This window comes from Bubalus bubalis, chromosome 12 (genome assembly GCF_019923935.1).
Source record: "Bubalus bubalis isolate 160015118507 breed Murrah chromosome 12, NDDB_SH_1, whole genome shotgun sequence".
NCBI lineage: Eukaryota > Metazoa > Chordata > Mammalia > Artiodactyla > Bovidae > Bubalus > Bubalus bubalis.
Window position 1 is genome coordinate 44366738 of NC_059168.1, and position 23403 is coordinate 44390140.

The 23403-nt window shown below is 40.8% G+C and overlaps 1 protein-coding gene across 2 annotated transcripts in view; it reads right to left on the bottom strand.

Moving 5' to 3' along the window:
- The window catches only part of GCC2 (GRIP and coiled-coil domain containing 2), a 37216-nt gene extending 16902 nt beyond the window's left edge, over positions 1-20314 (bottom strand). Inside the window, exons 1-11 of one of the 2 annotated variants that reach the window (XM_006054814.4) lie at positions 20164-20314; positions 20012-20068; positions 18552-18636; positions 17405-17469; positions 11734-11838; positions 8254-10728; positions 7544-7613; positions 5318-5418; positions 5125-5223; positions 922-1041; positions 101-265 (exon numbers count right to left, since the gene is read on the bottom strand). In XM_006054814.4, coding sequence (XP_006054876.4) covers positions 101-265; positions 922-1041; positions 5125-5223; positions 5318-5418; positions 7544-7613; positions 8254-10728; positions 11734-11838; positions 17405-17469; positions 18552-18636; positions 20012-20068; positions 20164-20169 — 3348 coding nt within the window. In that variant the 5' untranslated portion in view covers positions 20170-20314. Of the gene's footprint in view, positions 1-100; positions 266-921; positions 1042-5124; positions 5224-5317; positions 5419-7543; positions 7614-8253; positions 10729-11733; positions 11839-17404; positions 17470-18551; positions 18637-19811; positions 19965-20011; positions 20069-20163 lie in introns of those variants that run through there. The other variant, XM_044925961.2, reaches the window with a different exon arrangement.
- Positions 20315-23403: the final 3089 nt, after the last annotated feature.

The window sequence follows — 23403 nt, forward strand, 5'->3', positions numbered from 1 at the left end:
TTTAACAAATGCTCCTCATCAGCAAGTCTTTCCTTCACTGAAGTACTGCAATAAAAACACCACTGTGTGAAATGAATTCACCCCACAGAACTGTTTTGACCTTTATTTTCTGTTCTTTCTGAAGTTTTTCAGCTTCCAGCTCTTTGTCTGCCATAGCCTTGGCTTTGTGGACTTCTAGAATCTGCGCTTCCAATAAGCAGGTGTTAGACTGCAGTGTCTCGATACGGGCCAGGAAGTCTTCATTATCTGAGGTTAATTTTTCACACTACAATGACAAATGATTCACTACTGTAAACACACAGAAAATACACACAGGAGAGGAAGAATAAAATGGAACATAATGAGAACACTGGCACAGTATAAAAAAATAAAGTTTTCAGAATCGAGTCCACGAAATAAAAATGCAAAAATGAAGAGTAAGTTTAAAACACAGTCACTGTTGATGTTAATTTGGAAAACATTTCAAGAGACCAGGAGCACTAACAGAGGAAAAGGCAAAAAATGAAAAAAACAAAAAACAAAAAACCTCAGGGGAGCCGAGTTTACAGCTGTAAGTAAGACAGGATGGTTGCCAGTTTTCTGGTCATATTCTTCTCTCAACATTGGGAAAAAGAAAATAAAATTAAGTTTCTATGTATTAATTTTAACTTTTTGTGCAAAAAATATTTGAATTGAAATACACTTACTACAATTTTCACATATGAAAGTGTCAGTCACTCAGTCATGTCTGACTCTGTGACCATATGGACTGTAGCCTGCCAGGCTCCTCTGTCCATGGGATTCTCCAGGCAAGAATACTGCAGTATGCCATTCCCTTCTTAGGGGGATCCTCCCAAACCAGGGATTGAACCTGGGTCTCCTGCATTGCAGGTAGATTCTTTACCATCTGAGTCACCATGAATTTACTCAATTTAAAGTTACCTGAAAAGTCAAATTCCTTAATTGTCTTGTAAGGTCTTCTACTTGATGCTCCAAGTTATTGGCACGTTCTTTCTCTGCATCCAACTGCTCTGACTGCTTATCATATTCTGATAAAAGATTCTTCAACAAAAGACAAAAGGACTTAACTTCAGGATATTATCGTACACTCAACTCCTCAGACTGTATGACTGGGTCATCTTAACACAAGCCTTAAGAGTTCATTCTGGAAGCCTGAAATATTTACCTAGATTCAACATTTGACAGACTACCCCATGGCATCATACAATAAAATTAGCATAATCTAGATGACTTTTAGTATGAGGTGGTCTCTTAAAGGCTTGAAGAGGATTTAAAACATATACAATGCAGTATCTCCAAGTTATCTATCTAGTCATCAAAAATAAACTTCTGAAACATGAACATTTAAGCGGGCAGGAGAAAAAGTTTACCCTTGTCACCTGTTACCTCCACCTACAGAGTCTTGCTGAGAACAGGCAAGATGTCCTCCATCTTGGGCCTGGCCCAGATGAAGCAGAGGCGCTCAAGGAATATGAGAGGACCCCACACACAGTCTCACACTCTGCAGCAGAACATTCACGATTTTCCAAAGACCCTAAAAATACGTGGCTTTTTCCTTTGATGTTCCTAGTCGGCCCTGCTCAGGAGAGAACCCCAGGACCAACCTCTGTGATCCACACCAGCCAGCAAGGACATCCTCCAATGTGCAGCGAGACTCAACTCTTCCCTGTAGCCTGTGTTTCCTCTCCCCTTTCTGATAAATCCTGTTTTCCCCTTGTTCCTGGTCAACTACTGACTGTTCTTCACAAAAATGCAGCCCTGTACAAAATAACTAACACATGTCTCTGGCTTTCCCTGAAAGTGGCCTCAAGGAATCACACCTGGGCTGTCCTGCATGGACTGTGCCTTTGGAATTGTGCCCAACAACATGACTGTTTCTGACAACAGAGAGGAGCTGACTCTACCTGTGGTCTGATTCTAGGCTCTTTGCTCCACTGCTGTCTGTTCATTCTTTCACCACCACCACTCGCAAATCCTGACTGTTGCAGCTCCATACTAAGTCTAGCAGTAGGGCAGGGCTAATCCTCCCATTCTGTTCTTCCCCAATACTGTGTTGCCCCTTTGAGGTCTGACCTGTATTATCTTTCTTCTTTCTAAAGAACTCTTATTAAATTTTTTTTGGGGGGGAGCTGCACTGGGTCTTCTCTGCTTTGCAGGGGTTTTTCTCTAGTTGTGGCATGGGGGCTACTCTTCCTTGTCGTGCACAGGCTTTTCTTGTTGCAAAGCATGGGCTCTATGGGCAACGGACTCCAGAGTTGTGGAGCATGACCTTAGTTGCTTCTTAACAAGTGGAATCTTCTTGGACCAGGGATTGAACTTGTGTTCCCTCCACTGGCAGGCCAATTCTTATCTACCACACCACCAGGGAAGTCCTAAAGAATTTCTTTTAACATTTATTGACAGGCGTGTCTACTGGCAACAAACGCCCTCCATTTCTAAGAAACTCTATTGCTCCTTCACTTCTAGTGCAAAGCATTCTAGGTTGGTGGGTTTTTTTCTCTCAACACCTTAAGCAATGCATTTTATACTCTTCTGTATGGCTCCTTGTAAGTTTGGTGTAATCCTCTATACATAAGGTGTTTTTTTCTGTGGCTTCTTTCAGGACTTTCATCTTTGATTTTCTGTAATCTGAAAATGACATGCCTCGGTGCACCTCTTCTGGTTGTGCCACGTGTGGTGTTCTCTGAACTTCCTTCCCGGATCTGTACCTTGGCACCTGACATTAAACTGGGTAATCAGTCTTCCCTGTGCCAAGTATTTCCGTGTTCTGTTCTCTCTCTTCTCCTATGGCATTCATATTGCACACATGCTATACATTTCTAGCTGCCCCACAGTTCTTGGATGTTCTACATTTTCCCCCCCCTGGTCCTTTGCAATACATATTTTAAAGAAGTAAATTGGTATGCTTGGTCTACCTTTACAGGAAAATAAATTAGATTATATGGTTCTCAAAATGTAAAGAAGCAAGCTCCTAATGACTCATAAAAGACAGATAAACCCATATATAAATTTCAAATAAGCATTTTTTTTAAATGAATGAGATATCTTTATGTTAAGGATACTAATCCCTTGTCATATTTTCATTTGTTAGTTTTATCTAGTTCAGTCTCTTTCCCCTTGTAACTTAAGTTTAGAAAAGTATTTTGCATCTAGAGATCACATGATCAAGTATTTTAAGTATTTTATTCTAATTTTTAAAAATCACTTTCATTTTTGATGAAACCTCAGAATTCATTTTGGAGAGTGGAACTAGATTTTTCTGAAGCAGTTTTCTGATTCCTCCTTTCCTGGTTTCTCTGTTTTCAGGTTTCACTGGGGCAGCACAGCTTATTTGCTGGAAGAAGAGATCTGGAACCAAATGCTTGAACCTAACCCCTGCTCCACTGGCTTCCTGCTCTGTGACCTGACTCCTTGCTGGTAAACCAGCAACGTTAATAACATGCTTATTACACACGCACATCACGTGTGACAGGATATGTCAAGCACTGAGAAGACTGCCTGGCCTAGTGCTTGTTGTTACACAGGAGTCACCCTACCCACCTTAACTTTCCTACACACTATTTTCTTGTCTGTCTGCTTTTATTGCCACTGGGACTAAAGGCCAAGCTGGCAGAAACTCCACCTACCTGGTTGACCACCGTCTCCCTAGTACTCAGGGCTCAGCCTGGCTTTAGAAATATTTGAATGCATGAAGAAACAAAATGGCATGTTCTTATGTTTTATTTTTACATTTTCCTATAATAGTGTCTCATGTTATTTAGGCTGATGAGCAGTAATACCTCCAAATAGTGTTTCCACTTTTGTGTTAGACATGTCTGCTGCTTCTGCTACTGCTAAGTCACTTCAGTCATGTTCGACTCTGTGCAACCCCATAGATGGCAGGCCACCAGGCTCCTCTGTGCCTGGGATTCTCCAGGCAAGAACACACATGTCTAACTTTCACATTTCCTTGGCCAGAGGACTATAATCGTAGCCATCTTTGTTTATTACTGATTTTATTAAGAAATCCCAAACAGAAATGGTAGTTTTAAAAGACAATACCTTAAAGGCATATTTAAAGCCTAGCCACTTAAAAGCTTGACACTAGGATGACACATTACACACACACACAAATAGTGCACACCTTTACTAAAACATACAAGGTGATTATGTTATGGACAAGAGTTTTCATTATCAGAGAAATGCAAATCAAAACCACAATGAGGTACCATCTCACGCCAGTCAGAATGGCTGCTATCCAAGTCTACAAACAACAAATGCTGGAGAGGGTGTGGAGAAAAGGGAACCCTCTTACACTGTTGGTGGGAATGCAAACTAGTACAGCCACTATGGAGAACAGTACAGAGATTCCTTAAAAAACTGGAAATAGAACTGCCATATGATCCAGCAATCCCACTGCTGGGCATACACACTGAGGAAACCTGAATTCAAAGAGACACGTGTACCCCAATGTTCATCGCAGCACTGTTTACAACAGCCAGGACATGGAAGCAACCTAGATGTCCATCAGCAGATGAATGGTTAAGAAAGCTGTGGTACATATACACAATGGAATGTTACTCAGACATTAAAAAGAATGTATTTGAGTCAGTTCTAATGAGGTGGATGAAACTGGAGCCTATTATAAAGAGTGAAGTTAAGTCAGAAAGAAAAATACCAATACAGTATACTAACTCATATATATGGAACTTAGAAATATGGTAACGATGACCCTGTATGCGAGACAGCAAAAGAGACACACAGATACAAAGAACAGGCTTTTCGACTCTGTGGAAGAAGGCAAGGGTGGAATGATTTGAGAGAATAGCATTGAAACATATGTATTATCATATGTGAAACAGATCACCAGTCCAGGTTCGATGCATGAGACAGGGTGCTCAGGGCTGGTGCACTGGGACGACCCTGAGGGATGGGATGACAGGGGATGTGGAAGGGGGTTCAGGATGGGGAACATGTGTATACCCATGGCTGAGTCATGTTAATGAATGGCAAAAACCACTACAATATTGTAAAGTAATGAGCCTCCAATTAAAATAAATAAACTAAAAAAAAGTTTTATATTTCAAGTACATTTCTTACTTACAAGTTACAAATGTAACTTGTTATTAATGTAACTATTTTTACCTTATAGTTTTCAGCTCCTTGAATGAGATCTCTCATGGAAGTAGACAACTGATCCCTTTCTGAGCGAACAGATTCAAGTTCTTCCTGGAGCGTCTGGGCCTATTTTAAATATATGATAGTTTATTAAAGCACAGAAAAACTTGTTTTCTAAAAGGTAAGGTTCACAAATCTTGCATTTTTTAAGTCAACTTACTTCTTTCCTGCTAGAATCTAGTTCTTTCTTTGCTTTCACAGCAACTAGTTTTAACTTATTTATTTTCTCCTCTTTCTCTTTGGCTTCTTTTTCCAAGTATCCTAAAAACATAAAATGAAAGAATTATACATAAACTCAAATGAAAACTAGGGAAAATATTAGAATTACTCCTTTAGTCCTAGAAATGGAATTTTAATCTAGTACACAAAATATACAATTTGAAATTAAAATAAATAGCAAAGTATCTATTTTTAAGTAAAAGCTTAATTATGCATTTTCTAAGCAAGGCAAACAATGAACAGAATTCTCATTTTCTTCGGTCTTCCAGAACAGCCCATCTCCTCAGTGTCCATACATGAGAGGCCATCTGGACTCCTGCACAGCAGAGGACCTCCTGGAAATGCAGGTATGCTGGGCTTCTGGTGGTGACAGCCAATCAGGATGAAGCAGAGATGTCAGACGCTCTTCACCGTTCATGATCCACAGGTGCCTCTCGTGGGTGGGTCTGATTTTTCCAGCTGGACTTCAGTATGTCCAGTGTGACTCTCCCTTATCCTCTCTGGCCGTCTCCCTGATGTAAATCCACGCTCCAGATCTCACTTCTTGTATCTCTGATGGGCTTCGGTAATGATCTGAACTCCTTCACTTGCTGATTCACTGAGTTGTGCCTTTGTTCACCACTGCCTTCCTCGGCTGTGACAGGGGCACCGTCTATGTGTGTAACACAGGCCAACTCTTCCACTTCTGTGTCTCACCCCACACCCCCTCACCTACTCGGGCCATCAGTGCACAATTCTCCTCTCTCTTGTGCAGCAAAACCCACTCTCTAATGGATTCATCCCAACAGTCAACAGACATGCAACAAGAAAAATGTCACTAAGAGCTTAAGGTCAGGAACAAAGAGTGGAAGCAGCCGAGGAGGAGAGGGGAGGGAAGACATGAGAAGATAGGTGAGACCTCATTCACTCTCTCTCTCTCTCACACACACACACACACAAATCCACACCACCCCTCTGGACTCTGTCCCATCTCTTCCTTTTGAGCACGGTCTATGTCTGTTCTCACATTTCTCTCCCCCATTTTCTCCTTGAATCCGTTCCAGTCATTCTCTTGCATACCATGGCAACTGTTATCAAGTTACCAATGACCTTGATGCTGCTTAGCTCAGGCTGGGCCTGAATACTAAAGTAGCCTTTCTTCCCTCAACACTTCCTCCAAATGCACTTCACTGGTCTTAGCTTCCAAGACATCTTATGCTCTGGGTATTTCTAACCCTCCAGCTATTTCTTTTCACTCTTTTGCCACTTCTAGCTTTCTGATTTTACTCGACAGAAAACTGTTTCTGGTCCTCGTCTTTCTTCTACACTCACTTCCTTGGTGATCTCCACCTCAGGGCTTCTAATGCTAACAATGCAGAGAACAGTGTCTTACCTGGTCAGCCCTCTCCCAGTCACCCCAACCATTCCAACCGTCCATCACAGAAGACTGTGGGTCACTCCAAATTGTTCCCACTACCCCCACAACAATTGAGCATTAAAATGAGGAATTACAGGTACTTCACACAACCCCATCTTGGTTACTCTGACGGATAAGCAGGAGTGATGAAGCCGGACTTCTCCACACATCACGCCAGCCCTGTTGGGAGTGGCCTCTCCCACTCTAGAACCTCCCAGGAGGCCCCCCGGACGTCAGCAGTGTGAACATACCAGCACCTGCCGTCTCCTCCTGCTACAGTATCCTCCTTCTTGGGTCACATTACTCACTCTTTAAGACAAGGACAGCCTGTCCTGTGATGTTTCTCCCAACTCAACAAGCAGTTACTCACATCTTCCTACACTGCCACCAGAAGACCTCGTCCACACCCCAAACTCTGGGAGGAACAGCCCTCTCTTGCAGTGTGTTCTTGAAGACAAAGACTGCATCTTAGCCACCTTCCTATCACCAGTGCCTAGGTAGCTGGGCTTTCAAGCCAAGTTTGCTAAATGAATGAAAAACCCCAAAACAATCATGGCACTTTTTATAAAAAGAATCACAACAGTCCTCTGGATGAAACAACAGAAAGTGAAGAGTTTTGAAAGTAAAGGCGAGCAGAAGGCAGAGGCCATCAGAAGAAGAACGATACTATGCTTTTAACACCTCATTAACTGGCGAGAGAACTTCCCATTCTGTTCTAACTCTAAGAATCTGTTCAGTTAACTGTAACAACACATGCAAAACCATAGTTACCTATTTTTTCTTCAAACTCTTTTACTGAAGGTTGATCACTTTCTACAGAAGGTGATTTCTTGAAGGAATCCTAGATTTTATAGGAAAAACAAAGACAATCACTGCATTCCCCATGATGAACTGGCCGTTATGCTAAGCATGAAAAAAAAATATTATTAAAGAGAATTCATAGAGAGAGCAATCACCTGAACAGACTTTCTCTTCCATTTAAAGACCCAGTAATTCTGATCTCATCATGCACATAGCATTTACTATTAAAAACAATAGCAGCCAAACCCAAGATGACCCACCCAAGGGATATCAAATACATGATGTAATAAAGAAGAGATTAAATGATGACCATAGTTTATCCTGCCACAATCTTGGGAGGAAAATCTGAAGTTTTGGCTAAAATGAAATATTGCTTTAGCCTATTTTTTTGCTTAACAGTGTGCTTTAAGGTAATATAAATTTTTTCACATTTAGTTGTAGTTTTGCTGTTGACTACTTTTGACCAACATTTAACCCCCCACCACTTAATCTTATGTAAAATCAAGATTCCAAAATGACCTAAAACCAACAGTAATCAGTATGATTAAGTGTGAATATGTTTAATGTACTTTTCAAAAATTTGCATTTGAGCTTAAATGCTAAAAATCTGACTTCAAAGTGTAAAAATAGTGATATTTATATTGTCTTAAGAATTTAAATAAAATTCACATTAATATTACCTTTAATGATATTAACTCTGCTTTCACATCTTGCAATTCAGATTCTTTCTGTTCCAGTAATGGCCTTAGATTTTCAAGTTCTTTTATAAAATCTTTTTCTTTTTTGTGATGGTTTTCATTTTCTCTACACAATTTTTGAGACATTTCTTCAACCTGAATTAGGAGATTCTGATTTTCAAACCTTGTTTGTTCACTGGCATTCTTCATCTCCAGAAGGTCAGACTGCAGGGCCTCCTTTTCTAAGAGGGCTTCTTCTAACTCTTTCCTTAGGACAACTTTCTTTTGCTCATAATCTGTTAGTAGAGACCTAAGTTCCTCACACTGAACCATATGCTCTTCTTGAAGGAGCTTAATCTCTTTTTCTAACTCTACTATTCTTTTATCATACTGAAAAGCCAGGTTGTGTTTTTCTTCATTTATTTTATCTAAGGATTTACCCATGGCATGTAGGATGTTTACAACATCCTGTTCTTCCCTTTCTTGTGAAACCTTTGACTCCATCTGTTCAAGAAAACCACACAACTGAGCTTTGACAAACAACTTCTGAACTTGCTCGTTTTCCAACAGTTTATTCAAATTATCCCTTTCTCTGACAGCTAACCGAAGTTCCTCTTCTAATTTATTGATCTGCTCCTGAAGTGTAACATCTCCTTCTTTTTGAGACAGGAGGGCTTCTAGATCCCTGCTCAGCAGGTTCTTCTCTGAACTCAGTCTGCTATTTTCTTCACGAAGAGACCTCACTTCCAATGACGTGGCTTCCTGGTCTTTGGAGAGAATTTTCAACTGAGCTGTAAGCTTTTCCAGTTTTTGGTTCTTTTCATCCTTTTCTTTTAAGGTTTCTTCTAGTCCTGCTGTTAATTCATTCACCTTCTGCTCTAGTTCACTGTTGTACTGGGCAGTCTGATCCACTTTTTCCCTGAGTTCTACAGTCAACCTTTCTTCCCTTTCACATTTTTTGTGAAGATTATCCATCTCTTCATGAGAACTTTTCATCTTACTTATGAAATCATATTTTTCCTCAGTAAGAGAACTTATCTTTGCTTCAAATTCTTGTAACATGGTATCTCTCTGACTGAGACTAACTAGATACAGTTCATTCTTCTCTTGAAGATTCTTTATGGTATTTTCAAGTTCTGGTACACATTCCTGCTGGGACAGTAAGTTATCATTTTCTTTCTGGAGACAATTCACAGTTTCAAGAAGAGCATCTTTTTCATTAAATGCAGTTTGGAGCTTCTGCTGAAGTTCATTAATATTAAATGCTTGTTGTTGCTTCATTGATTCAAACTCTTGACTTATTTTTTCAGCAGATTCCCCCAGCTCTGTCTGTAAAATTTCCATAATCTCTCGTAAACCCTCGTAGTTTAACATTGCTTCTTGCTTTTCTTGTTGTAGTTTTTCACACTGTTCCTTAAGACCCTGTATTTCAAACATCAATGTTAACTTTTCTTTTTCTGAATCTGACAAAAATGTCTCATTTAGTTCTGTTATTTCTTTTTGATGCTGTTTCTTCAGACTCTGTACTTCCTTGTTATGTTGTTCTATGGTGCAGCAAAACTGTTTATTTGCATCTTCTAGCTCAGATTTTAATTTCTCGATTATATACCCCTGTTCTTCTTTAGCTAGTAATAATTCATTAATTTTAAACTCTAAATCTTCCCGTTCATGAAAAAACTCATCCTTTATATGTTGGGCATCAATTTCAAGTTTTAATTTTAGATTATTCATGTAAGTTAACTCATCTTTTAAGATGCTATGTTGAGACTCTAGTTCTTTTAGGGCATCTTCTAAGTGTCTAACTTTTTCATTCACTGCTTGTTCTACAAGAGAATCTTCCTGTAAGAGCAAAGAGCACACCTGATTTTCTTGGTCTGCACCTGAGGCTTTCCCTTCATTTTCTAATTCACATTTATACTTCTCCTGAATGTTCATCTCACCTGCCTCACACTTTGTGACCACGTTATCTTTTAGCTGGATCAAATAATTCACTTCTGCTTCGTGTTCTTTGGCAGATGTTTCAATTTGGCACATCAATTCTTTCACCTCTTCTTGGTGTGTAGATTTCAACTGTACAAGTTCTTCTTGCAAACTATTAATATCTTTTTGGTACTGCTGACAATTAGCCTCAATCACTCCTTGGAGGTGAGTAATTTCTTGCTCCTTTTCATTTGTGGTGGTTTCTAACTGCTTTTGCAGACATAAAATTTGATCCTCAAAGGCTAGCTTAATTTTCTGAATCTCTTCTTGTAGCTTTTTAACACTATCTTCAGAATCACTCTGAAATCTGAGCTGTTCTGAAAGCTCTAATTGTTTTTTTGCTGCTTCTTCCACTTCCTTTTGCCAATCAGCTTTATCATTACTGTATTTGGAATGTACTGTTGTTAATTCATTTCTCAAATTTTCTATTTCTTTTCCATAGCTTCTTTGTGATTGTTCCAACTCTTTCTGCACATCTTCCAACTCAGTTACAGAATCCTATAAACGTTAAGCACACAAAAATTATTTAAGACGAAACATCTGCCCTCAGGAAAAATAAGAGACACAGTCTCATAAAGAGGAAACAAGTAGCAGTGTACAGAGAAATATGACCCTTAGATTCCAAAAATTCTGCTTAGAAGCTCTGACCACCTTAATAATAATGATGATATCCAGCAGTAGTACTAAAGTCTTACTCAAAGCAAGGAAATCTCTGAGTTTAATTTTGTTTTAAATGGTAATAAATTACGTAAGTTCTATTAAGTTACAGGCTTTAACAAACATCTCCTGAATAGAGTGATAAAGTTTTGGGGAGAAAAGTAGCACAGACCCAATGGTAGGCAAGTATCCGAGAAGTGAACAAACAACAGTATGTATAGTATGTGAGATAATAAACATTTAAATTGGTAGTTTCTCATAAAACAGATATTCTTCCCATTTTATTAAAAAATGATACTACAGCTAAAAAGATTATAAACATTAAAATGACCAGTAAGTGTTAGCTGTATCTCTCTGTGTAGCTCAGTGATTTCAGTTATCCTTCTTTTAAAATATCAGTCTGTTTCCTTATCTGCAAATATTACAGTTAAAATAAGATGAGATGCTTTTTTTTCCCTTAGTATTTTTTTAGTCTTATTTATATTTATGTATTTTTGGCTGTGCTGGGTCTTCATTGCTACTCAGGCTTTCCTTTAATTGTGGTGAGCAGGGGCTTCTCATTGCAGTGCCTTCTCCTACTGCACAGCTTAGTCTCTAGGGCATGTGGGCTTTGGTAGTTGTGGCACGTGGTCTCAGTAGTTGTGGTGCACTGGCTTAGCTGCTCTGTGGCATGTGGGATCTTCCCGGGTCAGGGATTGAACCTGGGTCTCCTGCATTGGCAGGCAGATTCTTTACCACTGAGCCATCAGGAAGTCCAATGAGATACTTTTTAAGATCTTGGTTCTAAAATTTACAACTATAAGTTAATTTAAAAAAATAAATAAGTAAAATAAAATCCTGCCTTACCTCAACCTCTTGCTTCATTTTAATATTTTCCTTCTTCAGAGAAACACAGTGTTGCTCAGTCTCTGCTTTTTCCAAAAGAACAGCATCCAGACGTTCAGTCAAGGCCTGTTTTGGAACAGGACAATTTGTTTGAGGTTAAAAACAGTGGATTGACTTTACCCATAATGATCTCCTCACCTCTCCAAACCACGTAAGCATATTTAAAAGGCTATACACAAGAACCAAGAGAAAAGGAGAAAAGACATGCAGATATGAGAAATTTCAATACAACTTTGAAAAAATGACAGTGGAGGAGATGGAGGAAGTGAATTAGAAAGCAGCAGCAAGCTAGAACCTAAGAGCTCACACGGAGAAACATACAAGAAGCTGGCAAACACTCACTAGAAAACCAAACGCTCAGGAATGGAGCCAGCAGATACCGCTGAGGCAGGTACAGGAAGTAGGTTCTAGTTGGGACTGACAGTCCTGATCAGGAGTGCTTAGAACAATGGGCAAGCAAACCCCCAGTGTCCCTCCCATCCCCAGAAAAGGTTCATACACTGCAGAGATGAAATAGGAGAGGAACTCAATGAAGTGGAAACCAAACAAGCCAAGAGTCAGTTTCTTGAAAATAATGCTAACAAAGCAGACCTCTTATGAGACCGATCAAGAGAAGACGGAAGTCACAAACATAGTGAACAGAAAGGGAATCTATCCATATGTAAACTACAGATTAAACAGTTAAGAAGAATATTATGATCAATTATTAACCTGCCAATAATACCGAAAAGTAAAATGGTACAGATAAAAATTCCTAGAAAAATGTAACTTTCACACACACACACACACACACAAATCAACACTGTAACTACTTAAAAATTAAACTAGAGGTTGAAAATGGTCTACCAAAGACACAGGAGAAAAAGAGAGCTTTGCAGGTGAGTTCTATCAAGTTTTTAAACAACAGATTATCCCAATTACATATGAGTTTCTTCAGAGAAAATAAAAAGCAAGAAGAATTCTCAAGTTATTCTCACAACTGGCATATTTGATAACAATATCCAATGACTTTACAATACAAGATAATCATGCACCCATTTCACTGTGAATTTAGTCAATCCTAAACCTTAAAACCTAGATAAAATCCTAAACAACAGTAATCAACTATCACCCTAGAACTGCCTCTGAACTTCTGAATGTGAAACAAAGAAAAACAAAAATATAAAAACAAAGCAGATCCAAAAAAAAACACAAAGCAAATGTAGACAAAATTAAGAGTTCTATATCAAGTTATAAACAGTATTTATAAACATGAGAGTAGAATACAGCCACTTTTCAATACAAGATGATAACAATCTTCCTCCTACGCGTCTGTTCTCAGGAACCTGGAGAAGAACATGATCTACAGAACGAGAAGGTTAACCAGAAAAGTAAATGGCATTCCACAGAGCAAGTGGGGTGGAGGTGAGGGGCTGAAGCAAAAGCAGGACAGATATTCACTGGGTCATGGCACGAGGTTGGCTCCAGGAAAACCACAGCAGACCTAGAGACAACCAGACCAAATGAGCACAGGACAGAAGGCTTGAGGAGGCAGGTGTCCAGGAAAAAGTATATAAACGATTATTTGATCTGTTTAACCATTTGGAAAGTAGGTGTTGTTGTGAAAGATAGCTAAGTTTTCATCAGTTATAACAGGAAGTTAACAGCTAAATGTCTCACCAAGGAATAAATCAAAGAATAGCAGGATAAACATATTATTTAGAAACATAATTTCCATAAACTATTTAGTATTATAGTTATTAGTTGTTAGCACTATTTCTAAATTATGTGCATACATTACTTTTGTTAAAACAATTTTAGTTTTAAAACTAATTTTTTTCACACTACATGGTATTGCAATGCAAACTTTTTGATAAATTATCAGGGGAAGCCTGAAAACAATAATTTTAGGAGATATACAGAGGGCATTATCTGAAAACAGCTATAAATATACTTAGAGATCAGAGGCACAAAATGGACAGTCATCTCCCAGGAAATACAAATTCCAACAACAAGAAAACAAGAGGGATATATACAAGAAACTTCACATCCTAACTCGTAATCTTTCCCTTCCTTGTGCATTTGGAAGCAGCATATAAGCTCACTGTAATACCACACACCTCTCAGTTTGACATGGAAAATATGGATTTTTTTTTTTTAAGTCAAATATGTCAGGTTTGCAATACAACTTCAGATATATTTTAATGCACTAGAAGATGACTATCACAAATTTAATAATTGAAACTTGTAAAAATGTTAAAGTGTTAATTACTCAGTTGTGTCTGTCTCTTTGTGACCCCATGGACTGTAGCCTGTCAGGCTCCTCTGTCCATGGAATTCTCCAGGCAATAGTACTGGAGTGAGTTGCCATTTGCTTCTCCAGGGGATCTTCCCAACCCAGGGACTGAACCCAGGTATCCTGTGTCTCTGGCATTGGCAGGTGGGTTCTTTATCACTAGCACCACCTGGGAAGCCCCCAGAAAGCCATACATTTTTATGAAGAACAGAAAACTTTGCATTCAAAGTCATGTTTTTCCAGTGTACTTTCTCCCAATGAAGGAATAAAACGTAGCAGGAAAGTCTATTCCCTTTCTCAAATGTGTAGATGATGTATTATACTGCAATTTGTGGTTTTTCTAAAACAGAAAACTCAAAGCAGCTGATTAACTGATGCTCAAGCTCCTCCAATCAAGATTACTCTCTAGTGTAATCTTCTCATTAGGACTGGAAATCAAAAGATTTCATTCTCATTTAATTTTCAGTTCAGTTGCTCAGTCATGTCTGACTCTTTGTGACCTCGGGGACTGCTGCACGCCAGGCTTCCCTGTCCATCACCAGCTCCCAGAGCTTACTCAAACTCATGTCCATCGAGTTGGTGATGCCATCCAATTACCTCATCTGCTGCTGTCCCCTCCTCCTCCTGCCTTCCGTCGTTCCTAGCATCAGGGTCTAAGGAGTCAGTTCTTTGAATCAGATGGCCAGAGTACTGGAACTTCAGCACCAGTCCTTCCAATGAATATTCAGGACTAATTTCCTTTAGGATGGACTGGTTGGATCTCCTTGCAGTCCAAGAGACTCTCAAGAGTTTTCTCCAACACCACAGTTCAAAAGCATCAATTCTTCGGCGCTCAGTTTTCTTTATGGCCCAACTCTCACACCCTTACATGACTACTGGAAAAACCATAGCTTTGACTAAATAGACTTTTGTTAGCAAAGTGATGTCTTTGCTTTTTAATATGCTGTCTAGGCTGATCACAGCTTTTCTTCCAAGGAGCAAATGTGTTTTAATTTCATGGCTGCAGTCACCATCTGTAGTGATTTTGGAGCCCAAGAAAATAAAGTCTATCACTGTTTCCCCATCTATTTGCCATGAGGTGATGGGACGGGATGCCATGATCTTAGTTTTCTGAATGTTGAGCTTGAAGCCAACTTTTTCACTGTCCTCTTTCACTTTCATCAAGAGGCTTTTCAGTTCCTCTTTGCTTTCTGCCATAAGGGTGGTGTCATCTGTATATCGGAGGTTATTGGTATTTCACCAGGCAATCTTGATTTAATTTTACCGAACTTTTACTTTCTGAGATTTGAGTGGTCAGGGTATTAAATAACCTTAAAGGTAAACTTAGCTAACTTAAGAGAAATTTTTACCCCATTTTTAAGAGTAGTTTTGACAGAACAAGAGAATACATCAACAAGGAGGAAACAAGGGACACATATTTAATATTTAAATATTCTGAAATGTAAGTGTATGGAAAATATTTTAAGGGCTAAGAGTTCACTGACACAATGGCATCTGCAATGTTCTTTTCAGATACAAAAACCTGCTTTTTAGTGTGTGGGTGAGCATGTATGTATATATGCATACACATATGTATATAATATCTCCTACAAATAATATATGGTAATAACAAAATCACTGAGTACTTATGGGCCAGATCCAGCTCTCAGCACTGTGTGTACTGACTCTAGGAAAGCAGGTCTTAGTATTCGTTATTCTCTCTAGTCTCCAGTGGAAGAGTCACAGAGAAGTTAGGAAACATAGCCGTGGTCACACAGCCTGCATGTGGCAGAGTAGGGTCTCAAGATCTGAATCAGGCAGTCTGGGTCTAGAGTCAGGTTCTTTAATTAATTACCGTGCTTAGTCACTCAGTCTTGTCCGACTCTTTGCAACCCCACAGACTGTAGCCCTCCAGGTACTTCTGTCCATGGGGATTCTCCAGGCAAGAATACTGGAGGGGGTTGCCATGCCCTCCTCCAGGGGATCTTCCCAACCCAGGGATCAAATCCAGGTCTCCTGTATTGCAAGAGGATTCTTTACCATCTGAGCCACCAGGAAAGACCTAATTAATTACTAGGCTGGCCACAAAGTTTGTTCGGGCTTTTCTGTAAGATGTTATGAAAAACTGGAATGAATTTTGTGGCCAACCTTGGCTATTAATAATCAGGAAAATACGTAATGATCAAATAAAATCATTATGATTCAGAAATGCTTAAACCAATCTGTACATTACAAATCCAAATGTTATTTGTGCACACCATTCAGAATTCATATACTGTTTTGACTAAATAAAGAACAAAATGGCAGTACGAGGTATACACAGGGATTTAAAGACTCCTTGAAATAACTTCCTGGGAGCCCCTCGACTGTCCACCACTCCAAAGCTGGGAGAATAAGACAATATATAATCAAAGACTAGACAGACAGCAAGACTCAAATTACAAACATGGAAAAACAAGAAAAAAAATTACTGTAGAGCTTTCAGAAGCAAAGAAACTTTAAAGACGGCCAGGCCAAGTGGGGGAAGGAAAAGCATTTAATTAGAGTTAAGGGCACGTGAGGGCTTCCCTAGTGACTCAGTGGTAAAGAAACCTGCTGCCAATGCAGAGGCCTCGAGTTTGATCCCTGATCCAGAAAGATCCCACATGCTTTGGAACAACTAAGCCCTAGGCCACAACCAGTGATCCATGAGTCCATGTGCCGCAACTACTTAAGTCCACACACTACAGAACCCGTGCTCTGCAACAAGAGAAGCCACTGCAATGAGAACCGCGTACATCACAACAAAGAGTAGATCCGGTTCACAACCAGAGAAAGCCTGAACAGCAACAAAGACCCCGCACAGTAAAAAAATGAACAGATACATTTAAAAAATTATTTTTAAAATAAGGGCCTGTGAGTAAGAATAAGCAACTCAGGTTTTTAAACAGGGAGTAACAAGATAAAAACAGTATTCTGTGATCTGACAAGAGTATGTAAAACTAAGAAGAGAGAGCGAGTCCAGTTACAGGTTCATCTAGGTAGGTGTGCTTCACAAGGATGACATGAAGTGCTTCACAAAGAGCCCTGGCAATGGAGAGACTCCTCAAAGTCCTGCTCAGGGCTGGGTTCCTCATGGGCAAGGGAAGAGCAGGACTGAGACCAAGGCAGCAAGCATTAAGGACAGAGTGAGTGGGATGCAGAGGACAGAAAGCAATACCAGGTCAGAACAGAAAGGGCAGAAGCGCTCATCCACCTCTCTCCACACACTCAACCAGAGAGATGGAGCATGTAACCTTGGGTGGGAGCAGCTGACAGCCCTCAGGAAATCTGAATTATCATCGGGTATCTCATCTAAGAAAAACAAAAATCAAAGTGACACTCACACTGTGTCCTTACCTTAATGATGTCAGCTCCTCCAGCAACCAGCTTTGACTTCAATTCTTCAACTTCTTTCTCCAACTCTAAACAATTATGAAAAAATAAAAGATACTAGTTCAGAAATGAAGAAGGAATTACGGCTAAAGTGAGAAGTACATTCTTTAAAAACAAAACAAAAAAAACACTATAAATTGTTAATACTTTTTAAGAAACCGCACATATTTTTGAGAAAGCATTAAGTTCACCTAGCATTTCATTTCCCTTTTTATCATGGAAAACTACAAATTAAAAAAACTAGAGAGAATAGTATGATTAACCTCTATGCGCCATCATCTTGGTTTAATACTGACTAAATGAGCAATATTATTTTATCCCAACCTGTCTTTACTTCTTTTCCCTCTTCTCTTATGCATCTTGACATTTCTGAAACAAATCTCAGACATTATTTCAGCTGTAAATAACTTCTTTCTGTATAACCTTAGAGCAACAACTAATCTCATATTAAACATACAGGTTAATCTATTTCATCAACTCATTTCCAGATCTGGTGCCTACATACTTCCAAATAAATTACTCTCTTTATCATAAATGGATCCAACCTCTGAAAACTTTGGCTTTCAGACTGGGCAGTTAAGTCACTGAAAAGAGCTCACCCACACATATTACAAAAGGAAACTAACACCTAATCCTTGTGGAATATAAAGAAATAGAAACTGAATAGGGAATCAAGCAACTTCAGTAAATATGCTTCAGAAATCCAGGAAAAGAAGTCTTTTACTGCTTTATTTAAGGCCTTTTTAAAAACTTGTTTGGGCTCAGAACCTCACGTCTCTAACATATCAACTGACAACTTTAGGAAAAAATGCCTTACTCAGAAGAATATACAATCCAAGGGAGGTTAAAAAAAAAAGTGCTTAACTTTAACACACTATTTCTTAAAATCCTTCTCCCTGACCTTTTTTATTAATCCAAAGATAACTGCAGTTTAGGCTTATGAGATAATAAAAAAAAATCAAAATAAGTGGTTAAAATATTAAGTAAGATTCCACTACTCTAATACTATTGGATTCACTGATAAAACAAGCCAGTGTACTATTAAAAAACTAGTATTTGCAACCATGATTAAACAAGATTGTAGTCAAGATGAGTATTTTCAACCCGATACCTGTACATCTCAATTTTGTTTTCTGTATTAGCATCATCTGCTTCTTCGCAAACTTGATAAGATCTTCCTTGGGCAAGGCTTCCAGCTGGAAGATGCAGAGATATTACCAACTTAGTATAATTCATGTTTCAAAAATACCACAAAAAAGAAACATAAAGTCCGCCTAAATATTTTTTTTAAATCCTACTGAATATTTATATCAACCAAATGCCACATTTTTTAATATTCACTTCAGTTCAGTCCATCAGTCATGTCTGACTCTTTGTGACCCCATGGACTGCAGCACACCAGGCCTCCCTGTCCATCACCAACTCCCAGAGTTTACTCAGACTCATGTCCATTTAGTCAGTGATGCCATCCAACCATCTCATCCTCTGTCGTCCCCTTCTCCTGCCTTCAATCTTTCCCAGCATCAGGGTCTTTTCTAATGAGTCAGTTCTTCGCATCAGGTGGTCAAAGTATTGGAGTTTCAGCTTCAGCATCAGTCCTACCAATGAATATTCAGGACTGATTTCCTTTAGGATGGACTGGCTGGGTCTCCTGTCCAATGGACTCTCAAAAGGCTTCTCCAAAATAACAGTTCAAAAGCATCAATTCTTCGGCACTCAGCTTTCTTTACAGTCCAACTCTCACATCCATACATGACTACTGGAAAAACCATAGCTTTGACTAGACAGACCTTTGTTTTTTAAGATCAGCAAATTCAAGTTTAACTCGTTAATTATTAAACTACAATGAAATGTAAAAAAACCGCACACACCCTCTTGCTACAGAATATCCTTGTTACAGCTTAAGACAGTTTCTTTGATTTAATTTCTTTAACTGCAAAATCAAGGAACTGGGACTAACTCTACTTAAAAGTTCTAGTTGTGTGAAACTTGAGTCCTATTCAAGGCTGAAAGATGCCTCTGGCCACAGGAAAACACGTTAAGCCCTAATTACAACAAGATGAATCAGGGCGCATTTAGGATTTAACTGAAAAAATGAAGGCAAGTAACTTAGCGCCTGTGGGCTCAGTATTCTAATGGGTAAAGCTGTGATGAGAAGTATTTAACTCCGGGTCACCGTGAAGCTTCCGGGAACACAGAGTTTGGATGACTGTCTGAAACTCAGCCGTAGCAGGAAACCTCAGGAGCAAGTCCCCATCTCTGGAGCGACCCCCACCCATGCCATGGGGGTGACCTCAGAGGAGGCGCCGGCAGGAACGAGCCCCCGACGCCGCCCACCCGCCGTCAGGCTTGGTCCGGTCGCCGTTCGGACCTCAGAAACCAGACTGTTTCGTTGAACGTTTGGAAACTGCGGAATCTCAGAGGCACGCTGACCCGGGGCAGCAAGGAAAGCCAGGCTTCACCCCAGCGAACTCAGAGGAAGCCCCTGACCGCTCAGACCCGGACCTCGAGGAAAGCTGTCCCCCAGGCGGTCCCCTCCCGGTGGGACCCGCCTCTCAAACGTCTCTTCACCTTGGACTTCCCGGTCCCGCGAGCGGCCGGCGAGGCCACCCCTTCGTGAACAGGCTCCTGCAAAACACAACGAAAGCCGGCCGGTCACGGGCGGCCCTGCAGACCCTGGCAGGTGGGGAGGTGGTCCCTCGGCCCCCAACCCCTCGCGTTACCTCCATGGCCGCCCACAGCCCGCACTTCCACCCCGCGCCTCCCACGGACCGCCGCTTCGGGTTAAAGGTCGCGCTTCTCCGCCGGCCCCGCCCCCGCGTCTCCACGGCCACGGCCCCGCGGCGCTCGCGTTTCCGCTTCCGCCTCAGGAGGAGGCTTCCCGCGAGCCCCGCCCCGCCCCGCCCCACCGGGCCCGCCCCCGAGGTGGCGGGGCGGGCTGGGCGGTCCTCGGGGCGGGGCCCTGTGCTCTACGAGGGTGTGGGGGCGTGGGGCTCCCCTGGGAGAGTCAGGTCCAGCGCAGCTCGGCCGGTGGCGGCCGCCCTAGTCACATTTCCTTCACTTTTTTCCATTCTTATCCTTCTCTCCCATGTTCTGTCCCTTCTCCTGTCCGATCTTCTGTCCACTTTCCTGTCCGTTGTCTGTCCCATCACCTGTTCTCATGCCCTGTTCCCTCACCTATCCTATCTCCTGTCCCCTGACCTGTCCCCATTTTTGTTCTGATTCCTGTCCCTCTTCTCTCTCATCTCCTGTCTTCTCAGCTGTCCCATATCCTGTCTCCTCTCTCATCTGCTGCCTCCTCACCTGTCCCCTCACCTGTGTCCCCATTCCTATCCGTCTCCTGTCCCATCTCCTGTCCCCTCACCTGTCCCTATTCCTGTCCTTCTCCTGTTCCCTTTCCTGTCCACTCTCTGGTCCCCTCACTTCTCCCATCTTCTCTCTCCTCCCCTGATTCAGATGCTATTACTTTTTCGAAGCAAGCAACGTTTGCTTGGTTTCGGAATTTTACTTATGGCCCTCTGTGAAAACTGAAAAATCATATTAGAATCTCAGGAGTATACGCCTATCCCTTAGATAATTATCTTTAACCCATCGAATTCTACACATATCTCAGAGTGCGTTGTTCACAGGCCTTAAAGACTTCTTGTTTCCATTCACATGAAATAAACCAGACACAGAGACATTTGTCCAGCTGAAAGAACTTTAAGAAACCACAGCTATAGTCTCATTTCTTTACCCATTGCAGGTTGAGTTTTAGGTCTCCTCATTTCAGATGATCTATTATTATAGGATTGAATTTGGATGGGGTTCAGAATAAGGGGACTGGTGTGTTTAGGTGGATTCATCTCTAATGTGTCCGAAAAGCAGTGGCCTCGGGACCTTCTCCTGCTACTTGAGAATATGGTGTTTTTGTTTTTGTTTTTTTTAAGCATCATCTGAAGGCTGAGACTTCCTGGGTGGCACTAGCGGTAAAGGATCCACCTGCCAATGCAGGAGACAAAGGAGATGTGGGTTCAATCCCTGGGTCAGGAAGATCCCATGGAGGAGGGCATGGCAACCCACTCCAATATTCTCACTCAGAGAATCCCACAGACAGAGGAACCTGGCAGGCTACAGTCCATGGGGTCGCAAGGAGTCAGACATGACTGAAGCAACTTAGCACATACACAGGAAGCCTTGGACACAGAGGAGTCAGGTGATCCAGGCCAGGGTCTGTTAGGTACAGTTGGTCCCTCTCTGCCTATTTCCAGATAACTGGCAAAGAAACTGGGCACAGGTAATTCAAGCACAAGGGAAGATTGCAGACACCAGGGTCCCTAGGCAGGGTGGTTCCTCTGGGCAAGGATAGGAGGTCAAAACAGCCATGTGCTAGATTGGCCAGTAGAGGGGGCAAGGAGGTCAGCATGGTGCTTCCCACTGGCTCAGAGACCAAGGAGGTCATCCTGTAGTCCTAGTTAGTTGTTCCAGACTTGGGTTGGGCTAGAACAGGAACAGTGAAAGTGTGCGTGTGCCTGTGCGTGTGTGTGTTGGGGGTGCAGGCTGATGCTTTGTACTGGCTTATTCAGTCCGCACAGTAACAGAGCATCTTCTGTGCACCTAGTTGTCTGTTGGGGGAAGTACAACTGTAACTAAGACAAAAAAGGTCTCCTTACTGGACTAGAGGTAGGGACAGATGATAAGCATGGAAACTGTTAATTTAACAGAGGTATGAGTTATGGAGAAAGTAATGCAATGTTACGTAACAGGATCTGTTTCATTTTCTTTCTTTCTTTTTTAAATTTTATTTTATTTAACTTTACAATATTGTATTGGTTTTGCCATATATCAAAATGAATCTGCCACAGGTATACATGTGTTCCCCATCCTGAACCCTCCTCCCTCCTCCCTCTCCATACCATCCCTCTGGGTCGTCCCAGTGCACCAGTCCCAAGCATCCAGTATCGTGCATCGAACCTGTTTCATTTTCATTTAAAAGTTTTACTAACAATAATTGTATATATTTAATTGTGTATCTTTATGGTGTACAGGGCTTCCCAGATGGTGTACAGGGCCTGGCCCAGATGGTAAAGAATCTGCCTTCAATGCAGGACACCTGAGTTCGACAACTGGGTCGGGAAGATCCCCTGGAGTAGGAAATGGCAACCCACTCCAGTATTCTTGCTGGAGAATTCCTTAGACAGAGGAGCATGTTGGGCTATAGTCCATGGGGTCGCAAACAGTCAGAGATGACTGAGTGACTTTCACTTACTTTATTTATAAAGTATACATGATGATTTGATATATGTATACACAGCAGAGTGATTACTACTGCAGCTAATTAACGTCTTCACGTATTTATATGTATGATGAGAGTATCTGAAATGTACTCTCTTAGCAATTTCCAGTTTTCAGTACTTTTTTGTGGCTGTGCAGTGAGGGTTGCTGGATGTTAATTCCCCAACCAGGGATCGAACCCAGACTGACAGCAGCAAAACACGGAGTCCTAACCACTGGACCACCAGGGAGTTCCGAGTACAGTCTTATTAACTATAGTCATCATGCTGGACGCCAGATCTCTAGATTACTTGTCCTACATAACTGTAGCTTTATGCCCTTTGACCGATATTCCTATACCTCCACCCCACCTCCAGTCCCCAGTAGCCACAGTTTTGTTTTCTGCCTCTACATATTCAACTTTTAAATTTATTTTAAATTTTTTTAAAATGTGTGTGACAGTTTATTATTTTCATTTAAATATTTCAGTGTAATAGTCTAAACATTTAAAAATGTAATTCTTTTGAAAACAATACAATTTATTTATGTAAACCCAAGGTTATAAACTGAAAATGACCAGATTTTTTTTATTTCTTTAATTGAAGTATAGTTGACCTACAATATTGTATTAGTTCCAGGTGTTCTGTACAGTGATTTGACATTTATATACATTGAGGATTGATCACCACAATAAGTCTAGTAACCATCTG